General features: G+C 43.4%; 1 protein-coding gene across 3 annotated transcripts in view; it reads left to right on the plus strand.

Moving 5' to 3' along the window:
* The window catches only part of LOC126997030 (phosphatidylinositol 4-kinase beta-like), a 94,530-nt gene extending 84,558 nt beyond the window's left edge, over window positions 1-9,972 (plus strand). For all 3 annotated transcript variants that reach the window (XM_050858061.1, XM_050858060.1, XM_050858062.1), the window contains exons 5-12: window positions 3-130; window positions 547-780; window positions 1,434-1,695; window positions 2,254-2,513; window positions 3,109-3,284; window positions 3,776-3,994; window positions 4,395-4,648; window positions 6,137-9,972. In XM_050858061.1, coding sequence (XP_050714018.1) covers window positions 3-130; window positions 547-780; window positions 1,434-1,695; window positions 2,254-2,513; window positions 3,109-3,284; window positions 3,776-3,994; window positions 4,395-4,648; window positions 6,137-6,321 — 1,718 coding nt within the window. In that variant the 3' untranslated portion in view covers window positions 6,322-9,972. The remainder of the gene's footprint in view (window positions 1-2; window positions 131-546; window positions 781-1,433; window positions 1,696-2,253; window positions 2,514-3,108; window positions 3,285-3,775; window positions 3,995-4,394; window positions 4,649-6,136) is intronic.
* The last annotated feature ends 949 nt before the right edge of the window (window positions 9,973-10,921 follow it).

A 10,921-nucleotide genomic window follows, 5' to 3' on the forward strand; every position in this document is an offset into this window, starting at 1 on the left:
AGGAAGCATAAAGAACTGCCTGGGTGACCTGACCTCTGGCCGTGCCTTCGACAATGGCTGCTGCTGCTTTGACTCTGAGGAGGCGCGGTGCAACTCTCTGCGGGGCAAGACCGTTGAGTGCCACTGTGGGGTGAGTAGTGTAGGCTGGATGGCACTTTGGGGTGATGGGGGTGGTGCCTTATTGAGTGATGACAGCTCTCCTTCCTTTGTCTGTATTTCCTATGACTTGAACTCTTTCATGAGGGAAGCATCAAGACATCTTTTTGAGTGATTAATCCTGCCACTGATCTCTTCATATTGTTAATGTTTTAAGAACTCCCTTAACAGTTCTTCCATTTGTCTCACTTTTCCACACTCCTTATTGTTAACTTTTTACACACACTTACTATTCCTTCATTATTTCTTATTTTTAAACACTATATTTCTAACTTTTATACTTACAATTCCTTTTTTTTTTCACACTCCATATTGATAACTATTTTATGTACTTTCTCACTATTCCTTTTTATTTCTAACTTTTTCACACACTTTCCTTCCTTCCCACAGGCACCCAGACTCTCCCCGGAGCTGGAATTCGTCCGCACACTCATCAACATCGGCAAGCGCCTCGGGGCACAACCCACCAAGGAGGCCAAGACCTCCCGGCTGCTGGCAGAGCTGTCAGTGCTCAACCTGAACCTGCCGGCGAGGGTGTACCTCCCCCTCTGTGCCACGGAGCAGCACCACCATGTTGTTCGCATCCCCCCGCAGGCTGCCGTGGTGCTGAACTCCAAGGATAAGGTGAGTGGGGGCAACGGGAACAGTTAAACACCTAAACTCACACACACACTTTCTAGGGGTAAAGTACACAAAAACACTTGGATGCACTACCAAATGCACCAACTTCACTAAATTAAGATACTACATTTTAAGGATACAGATGTGAAAGAAACACCAACATCATTAATTTCTTATAGCGAAAGAATTTTGCACAAAGATATTAACGAAATAGAAATATAATAAGGCAACGATCCATTATAACAGGAATTTTGTATAAAGATAGGAAAGAAAAGGAAATATGTAAAGGCAAAGATCCATTATAACAGGAATTTTGCTTAAAGATAGGAAAGAAAAGGAAATATGTAAAGGCAAAGATCCATTATAACAGGAATTTTGCATAAAGATAGGAAAGAAAAGGAAATATGTAAAGGCAAAGATCCATTATAACAGGAATTTTGCTTAAAGATAGGAAAGAAAAGGAAATATGTAAAGGCAAAGATCCATTATAACAGGAATTTTGCATAAAGATAGGAAAGAAAAGGAAATATGTAAAGGCAAAGATCCACTATAACAGGAATTTTGGATGAAGATTGTAAAGAAAAAGACATATCATGCTTTAAGGATTTGCATAAAGATAGAAAGGAAACATCAACATCTTTTTATCTCCCACCCAGGCGCCGTACATCATCTACGTGGAGGTGCTGGAGGTGGAAAACTTGGACACGGCGGCGGTGCAGTCCAAACTGGCCCACAGCCTGCGCCACACTCGCTCCGAGGAGAACCTGATTAATAACTCTCCGGCCTCCACCTCCTCCTCCCAGCTGGACCTCACCGCCGCCACGCCCATCACCACTACCACCACCACCACCAGCAGCGGCCTGGGCTCCACGTCCTCCATCCCATCCTCCCTCAGCTCGCCACACCTCACCACCTCAGGTATGCATCAAGTCCTTCATGCTGCCTCTTTTTTTCATTTCCCCTTCATAGTAATGGTTTTCCTGTTACAAAGAAGAGAGTAAGATTATAGTACCTGTTCAGCCCCTGTCAGTGTGCTCTTTCTTCCTGCCTAAACCCTAAGTTCCTCAGTGGTTTAAATACTATAGTATGTCACACAGCTCTTATGATCTATAGAAGGAAATAAGACACTCCTATAAAGATAATACAACACACTTATAACCTAAAGACCTTATAGAAGAATCATAGCACCTTAGACCTTAAAAAAAAAAAAAAAAAAAAAAAAAACAGCTAGCCTAACTAAACTCAACCTAACCTAATGAAACCCAACTCAACCTAACCTAACAAACCCCAACCAAACCTAACCTAACAAATGATAACCAAACCTAATCTAGGAAAACCTAACCATTTACAAGAAAATAAAATACACCTTCAGACCCCTATCAATAACTTCTGCCTTCTCTGTTGGAACCTAGACATTCTTCATTGCCTCAAAACTAGTAGCTGGTGTCTCAAACCCTCCATCGTCACCCCCCACAGGCTACATGGATGAGAGTGACTGCTGGAGCCACGAAGACGACGAGATCAGTCAGCAGTACTGCCGCCTCAAGAAGCCCCGTGACAGGGACACAATATCTATGATGTCCCTCGACTCCTGCGACTCCCGGGAGCTCACCGCGAGAGGGGCCGCTGACATCCGCCGCCGCCTCTCAGAAACGGTCAACGCTCCCAAGACGGGCTTCAAGAGAGACCCGGAAGACCCCTCAGCGGCTGCCCTCAAGGAGCCCTGGGAGACCAAGGTGGGTGGAGCACAGTGAGGAGGCCCAGCACTACGTTTATTTATACTCTGGGGTGTTCTCATCTCCATTTGTTTGTTGTGGAATAGATAAATTTTGTCTGGTATATTATTGTTCTGGAATAGATTGATTTTCCTGTGGTATACATTTGTGTTCACATGCACATTTAGTCTGAGATTTCAATTCTTTACCTTTTAGAATTGATGTAATTATTCATCTTGTATTGACACCGAATTCTTTGATGTTACTTTACTGGCCAACTAAAAATAGCAATCTTTTCAAATCCTTAATTGAACTCCAGCTACAGTACAGATATGTAGGCAACTAGTGAGGTTTTCCTATATTTGCATTGAGATAATTCTTTATGTTTTGAGGGAAAAAAAAGACAACGTTTCCAAACTTGTACCTGAACTTATGTTATAGATAGATTTAGAGGTTAGGTTAAGTTAATGTCATAGGTAGAGGTTAGATAAGGTTAAAGTCATAGGTAGAGGTTAGGTTAGGTTCGTGATAAGAGAGGTTTGATGAGGTAAAAATTATAGGTAGAGTCAGCAATAGGTCTGAAAGCAACTAAGGATGTTCTTTTAACCATGAACAGGTGGAGCGCATCCGAGAGACCTCCCCCTACGGGCACCTGGTCTCGTGGCGGCTGCTGTCCGTCATCGTCAAGTGCGGGGATGACCTGCGGCAGGAGCTCTTGGCCTACCAGCTGCTGTGCATGTTCCAGAAGATTTGGACGGAGGAGAAAATGTCACTGTGGCTCAGACCTTACAAGTTAGTATTTTCTTTTTCTTATATTTTCATCCTTTACTTTTGTCTATGGAGTTTTCTTTTTGTGAATGGTAAGGGAAAGTTTGTTTTCATTTGATGGGTGTTGTTTTGGGGTTAGTTCTTCAGTATTTTTGTGTGATTAGAGATGTATCCCTATTAAACCCATGTCATAATGCTTAGGTGATAATATTACTACACTTTGCAATGAATTTTTGAGTCACGTAACCCAGCTATTTAGCGAGGGACGCCTGTATTGAAAGAAAGGCAGATAATCATTCTCCATTTTCACTTTGGATAATTTTCATACTCCAGCTCATTTTTTAAAGTACTCTCATTTTTTTTCCATGATATGAATACTAATTAAATAGGTGCATACAAATTGATAAACAGTCTGTCATTGAAACTGATAGCCATGAATATTCAAGCTAACCATGTCCAAAGCAAAGGTAATCTCTTAAGATCTTTACTCACAATGTAAATATTCATGCCAACAGAATCCTGGTTTTGTCCGATGACTCTGGGATGATTGAGCCCATCCTGAACACTTGCTCGCTTCACCAAATCAAGAAAAACAGCAAGATGTCGCTGCTGGAGTACTTCACCAAGGAGTTCGGGGAGAAGAACTCCGAGGAATTCCTGACGGCACAGAGGAAGTTTGTGGAGTCATGTGCGGCCTACTGCCTGGTCTGTTATATCATCCAGGTGAAGGACAGGTGAGTTATCAACAGGCATTATGGATAAGTAGCTTGTTGGAGCATGTCATGAGAGCTGTGGCGGATGGTTTGGATATGTTGTTAGAGTGGATAATGAGGATTTTATAAAGAGGGTTTAAAGAGGAGACAGAAAGACCACTTGTAAGATGGATTAATACGATGAGAAAGGCATGAAGGTGGGATTTGGGTGTGGATATTGCAGAGGGAATGTCTGAACAGGGAGAACTGGAGATTTTTCTGCCATGGGCACCTTCTCAATAGGAGTTAATGAAGGAAACAATGTGTCAGAGCTATATGTACAGAGAGAAAAAAATAAAAAAGAAGGATCACTGAGGTTCCAGAAAAAAAAAAGGATCAACAAAGGAACTGAGTGAGTAATATTCCTAATTTTGCATCACAGACACAACGGCAACATTCTCCTGGACAACGAGGGACACATCATACACATCGACTTTGGCTTCATGTTGTCCTCGTCACCGCGAAACCTTGGCTTCGAGGCGTCGCCCTTCAAGCTGACGCCGGAGCTGGTGGAGGTGATGGGCGGCGAGACGTCTGACATGTTCGCCTACTTCAAGATCCTCCTGCTGCAGGGGATGTTGGCAGCCCGCAAGCACCATGAGAAGATCATCTCCCTGGTGGAGGTCATGAGCTCAGGTGTGTGGACGGGTCTTTGTCATAATTACCTTACTCTGTTCACGTTAACTTTGATGATAAGCCCCACCCCTCGCCAGTCCAAGACCCACTAATCAGGGGGGGCTTCGTGGTGCAGTGGTTAGCACACTCGGCTCACAACCAAGAGAACCCGGGTTCGATTCTCGGGCGGAGTGGAAAAATTTGGGCGGCTTTTCCAATACCCTACGCCCCTGTCCACCCAGCAGTGAATGGGTACCAGGTATTAATCTGGGGTTGTGTCCCGTCTCCTGGCATCTGTTCCCTTCTCCTATAATTCTTTCCCCTTCTTGTCTCTCTCCGGCATATGACCACTAAACAAAACTTTTTCCCACTAATCAGTTTTCCCTTCTAAGCACCCACCAATCATATGCACCATGAGATTAAGGGGAGTCATGGCTTACTTGTGGATTGGTTATTGATATACAAATATTAGAGCTGGGGGAGGGGCTAATTTGCAAAGTTAATGTGAATACAATTACTTCTACTACTGCTGTTTCCACTGTAGAAGATTTTTAATGATTAATAATTAACTTTTGAAGTAGTTTGGCATCCCTCAGGCTTTTTATTAGGATGAAATCTGCCCCACAAAATTTAAATAATCCATCATAATTTGCACTGCCTTGCACCTTATGCCTGCTTCAGCTGCTCCAAACCCCAAGAAGCTAGACACTACAAGACCTGACCTGCTAATCCATTGTCTAAGGAGTCATGGCAGGCCGTCACGCTGGAAAGGAAAATAACCAAATAGAAACTGAATGCCACCCGCCACTTTCTCTTTGCTCAGGCTTTTCTGAATTAAGCAAGATGGTAGACAAAATTTTGGCAGACCCAGTGCTGCTTCTAAAGACAGATAGATGAAGCATGATGTAAGGATAAAGGGCCGTACTACAAGTCGAATGAGAGAAGTTTTGGGTCCCTACAGAGTTTGGGATGAATAACTCTGTAGGGACCCGAAACTTCTCGGATTGGACTTGTAATACAGCCTCTAAACCGACCTTTGTAGGGACCCGAAACTTCTTGGATTGGACTTGTAATACAGCCTCTAAACCGACCTTTGTAGGGACCCGAAACTTCTCAGGTTTGACTTGTAATACGGCCCTAAGAAATACAGTTAATGCCAATACTACTACTTCTACAGTTTAGCAAGATTACTGGCTTAAATTAGAATGAGAGGAGGGAAGAACGCTAATCCTTAAAGTCACCCCTCTCAAAATTCATGCTTATTGGAAGGGATCTTGAGAAAGAGAGAACAAGAGCTTCATTCCTTCAAGCTTCACCTCCTCTGTGCATACTAATACTAATCTTGCTACATAAGGAAGCATGAATAAGGAGAGCAGTATGTTTATTCCCCCAAGCTTTATCCTTTAAGACTCTGTGCACGCTGATATTAACTAATCTTACCACTAAATAAGGAAGAATAAGCAGTTTTCCTCAAGGCCACCCCCCCCTAAGGCACTGTTCTCCACGCAGGGTCCAAGCTGGCGTGCTTCCGTGCGGGCGCCTCGGTGGTGCCGGCGCTAAAGAGTCGCTTCCACATCAGCATGACCGAGGAGCAGCTTCAGGCACACCTCGACTCCCTCGTCTACAACGCAATCAACTCCATCACCACCAAGCTGTACGACGGCTTCCAGTACTTGACCAACGGCATCCTCTAGCCCCCTGACGCTGCATAAAGGGAACAGCGGAAAACCAGCGACGTACCCTCCAGCGCTGTGTGGGATGAGCGTGCAGCACAGTGGTATTGCTTCACGGAGATGCTGCACGAGGAACATAAAGTATAATGATGTTTCTCAGCCATGCAGTGCTGTGGGACGGACTCGTACAGCGTAACGATATTCCTTACTCCCCTCCTGCTGCTGTGTGGAGTGAAAACGCAGCACAGTGAGGACGATAAACAATGTGGGGATGCGTTACGGAATGGTCAAACACACTGGCATCCCTTACCCTGTGGTGCTGTGTAGAATACGCGCCAAAACGAAGGCCTTTTTGTATAAGGAAAAGGCTCAGCGAAACAGCATCCCATAAGCCCGTAAGTCGTGTAAGGACATAACAACGAGCGCCATACATCAGGGCATGCGGAGTTCATTGTGGCGTGTCGCTGTGCCGCCCGGAGACTCCCGCTGAGATTATTATTATAGGGAATGTGTACAAACGTGAGGCGACGTAACGATATTAGACGCAAGTGTACCAAAGAGAGGGATGAGGCGTGGAAGAAGGCGAGGATGAAAATTAAGGGAGGGAAAGGAGGACGATCAGTGGATTCAAAGTTGTAGCTGTTAGTAATGGGTTCAGTCCTTCTTACTTAACTGATTGATTGGGTCTTGATTTATAACGGGGAGTGTAGTAAAATCCAGAAAGATGGTAAAGCAACAAATGAGTCTAAGTAAGGAACAGTAAAATGATTGATTGGTTCTTTATTTGTAATGGGAAGTAAAGTAAAGTCCAGGAAGATGGTAAAGCAACAAATAAATCCAAGTAAAAACAGTAAAAAAAAAGTAAACCATTAAAAAGAGCAAAAAAAAAATTAAAAGTATAAAGTGTAATTAACTAAAAGTCATTACAAAAGGAAAATATTAATACCATCTTTGTTTAATTTTTGCATCTCCCAAGTTTTCCCGAGTACGTTTTTCATTGCTAGTATTGATGGGAATGATAGAGTGGATTGGCAAAGAAACATACCCTAAGTTCTATATATTCTTGCCCCGTATTTGTTTTGGTTTAAGAAGGACTGTGCCTCAAGCGTAACGGCTATAACTTCGAGTCCACCTTTTCCCTCCCATTACCATATTCTTTCTTATTTGGTGTTTTGTGTTTCGTAACATTTCCTCCATTGCTCATGTATGCAATCTTGTTCTTGTTGTTCTCTCCTCTCCTGCTTTGTTTTTGAAAATTTGCAAACAACATCAAATCTCGGAATACTTTTTGGTCACTTGGCGAGTCCTTGAGAAGCTCTGTTACTCAGTTTCTTATGCTCTGGGGGAGACAACCTCAGGCTCTTTGGGAAAATGTGTGAGTGTGTGTGTTTGTGTGTGTAGGTGTGCCACTAACTGCACTTTTCCATCAAGTTCAGTAGTGAGAATCTTGCCACTTCAGGCTCATCCATCTAGCAATTCCACCTCCTCCTTTATAGAAATTCATGTTGCTATTTCTGAGTTTGGAGTTTCTAAGTTCTGAAACAAGCCACTCTGGGTGAGCCTTGGCAATAGAAAGACAGTTATTCCATCCATTAATCCCAGCTCTTCCCTCTCTGTAATACAGCTTTTGTTCATATTTTTCTGAGTTTCTATGTTCCTGGTGTATTCTTCATTGTTCATTTGTTTGGAATTTCACGTTAAATGTTTCTTCTTTGTCTTTCCATCCTTGATAAGTTTCCCTCAAACCTTAATTTATGCAGCATTCCTTTTCATTCCAATTATCCATGCAGCCTCTTGTCTATCTCAAACTGAGGTGAATTTGATCAGGTATTTTTGCTGCTTCCCATACACAGACACACACACACCATCCCAATTAGTACTCGTCAGAACAAGAGCCTTTTTTTGTCCTATGAGTACTAAGTGGGATGGTGCATACAATTTGGCAAAGGTATTCTGTCTGCCGTCAATGTGAGTAGCTATCAGTGAGGTTCCTTCTGAGGCTTAAAGTCCCTGAAGGTAGCTGGTGTTGATGGGTCCCCTCAGTGGCTGGCACCATTGACCTCTCTTAAGTGGTTAGTGTTGGTAGCTGTGGCAGGCTCCTCTGGGGCTGCCGAGTTACCAAAGAGCAGAGGCATGTTCTCCCCCCGCCGCTCTCCCTCTGCAAGTGTTGTGTCTCGTGTCGCGTACTCAGCATCTCAAGCATGTTAGTTTGCGTACATGTATCGTTTTATAGGCATGGAATATTTTAACCGTATATTGATTTTTTTTTTTTTTTTTTTTTTTTTTTTTTTTTTTTTTAAGCCGTTTGGATTTCCGTATGAGGAGCATCCAGTTAAGCCGCGCCTTTGTATATTGTGGGTATTTCCTCAAGTTGTATATGAGAGACGAATATCATTTCCATTATAAAGTGTATATTTTCACAAGAATATTCAATCATCACCCTCAACGCTCCTGAAGGTACTCATTACTCATGGTAAGTTATGCAGCTCAAAGTATTTATCATTGCTTTACTCCATAGTTGTCACATACTTAACATCGCCACCCACGGAACAAACTACTATTAACGGTTTCTTGGTTACCTTTGCTTTGCGTTTTCATCCTTTACCAAGTGCATTCCTGATTGGTCTGGAGCATCGAGGTTCAGTATTAGTAGAGGCTCTGCTTAGCTGTCCAGGAGTGACTGTATTTTTGTATCACGCAGAATCATAACTGGATAAGGAAACTCAGCCGAAACTTTTTTATCATCCCTAGAAGTAATAGAAAGTAGCTTTAACAACTTGTGAGAACCAGCGGATGGTTCAGGGACGGGAGTCCTGATCAGTGCCAAGCAAGTGAGGCTGGTGGCACCTGGTGTGTGTGTGTGTGTGTGTGTGTGTGTGTGAGAGAGAGTGTGATTGTGCGTGAGTGTGTGGGTGCATGTGTGTGTGTCTGAGTGTGTGTGTGTGTGTTTGTGGTGGTGGTGGTGGTGGCGGTGCACAGTCCCAGCTGGCACGAGTAGCCCGGGAAGGCGCTGGTGTCAGGCGGTGCGGCTCAGGAGGGTGTCGCCAGGCTGGTGCAGTGCCGGTGGTGCCTGGGTCACACGGTGCGGTGCCAGCAGTGTCCGGCCAACAGGCACTGCCGTCGGCACACACTGGCACACTTTCCTCAATCCCAGTTAGAGAAAATTTTAAATATTTTTGTGTGAATATATATACCTATGAATTTTTGTACAGTGAACCGGATTTATTCTATATATTCATTGTTAAGGATGAGATGATTATGTAGATGGGATTACTGGGGACTGTGAGCCTCCCCCCCGCCCCCCACAGCTGAGTCATCATGCAACACGTCGTCCATTACTCCTAAAGCCTAGCTAGACCACTTTTGTAATACCTGATGACCCTGTATATGCCATTATATTACCAATGCAAGGCTTTTTATCCCCAACATTTTGCTTGTATTTGTATCACTGTAAGTACTGTAAATAGGGAACATTACTGGTCCAGGAATGGTACGCAGCAGTTGCCACGAGGGATTGGGTCCTGTCATCTTGCTTCTGACAGCTTGTCTTGCACACTGACAAACATGCTACTTAAAAATTGCCGTTCAAGACGCAATACTGTGGCAACTCCTGCCTCGGCCTTGTTGTCAACACATTTTGTTCTCGTAATAAATAAAGTTAAAAATGTCTTATTACTATCTATTTTTTTAGACCTAATAACTTCATCTGGCAGGCCTCCTCAACAGAGCTGCATGTCTAATGGAGAGGTTCTTACTATCCTCTCTGTCCTCATGAAAAACAAAAGGAATTATCAAGAATGACACAGTAACCATCTTTATGTTTCCCATTTTTATCATTTATTATTATTACTGAGTTTGCCTCCTCCATCTCATCCCTCTCTACCTCCCCCTGTAGACATGGCTGCCCAACATTAAGCTTAACTCCTATACTGGTCACTTTTGCTCTCCCTCCCACACTCCTTCATCATGGATTCAAAAACTACTTCCATACCTCCATTATCTCCTTATTCCTTTTCACAATGACCCCATCGCTCCACTTTATCCTGCAAATGCCACTCTCCCTTCATTTCCCTTTCAGCGTTTAACAATATGCCAAGAAAATTTACAACAGAGCTGCTGCCAGGCATTTTGGGCTATCTCCAACTGAGAAAATGGTTCACGACCAGCAAAAACTGGACCTAAATACCCAAGAAATGACCTGTAAGTGGGAGGGTACAAATGTCAGGCAAGAACATTGTAAGGTGCATCTCAGAGCCATAGCATAGGAGAGTGGCCACCTTCATCACGGGTGCCATGTTGTGTAATATTCAAATTGATACAGATACAATAGTGTTTTTTGTGCTCTAGGTTCGTACTTTGAGATTGAAATGTTATCAGAGCAAAAGAAAAACTATTGTGTCAGCCTCAGTTTGAATTTTGTGCGGGTCTTGATGACAACATGGCGCCTGTGATCAAGTTGGCCAAGCTTAACTATTCTATGGCTCTGGTGCATCTCATATGTGTGCTTGTGCCCCATACATGCCATCAGATACTGTCGGCATGTACCATCCACTTTATTGTAGGACCTGAAACACACTGCCTTTAATCACACAGGTAGCAGGTAGAAAGTAACTGAAGTATG

The sequence above is a fragment of the Eriocheir sinensis genome, chromosome 11 (assembly GCF_024679095.1).
Source record: "Eriocheir sinensis breed Jianghai 21 chromosome 11, ASM2467909v1, whole genome shotgun sequence".
Taxonomy (NCBI): domain Eukaryota; kingdom Metazoa; phylum Arthropoda; class Malacostraca; order Decapoda; family Varunidae; genus Eriocheir; species Eriocheir sinensis.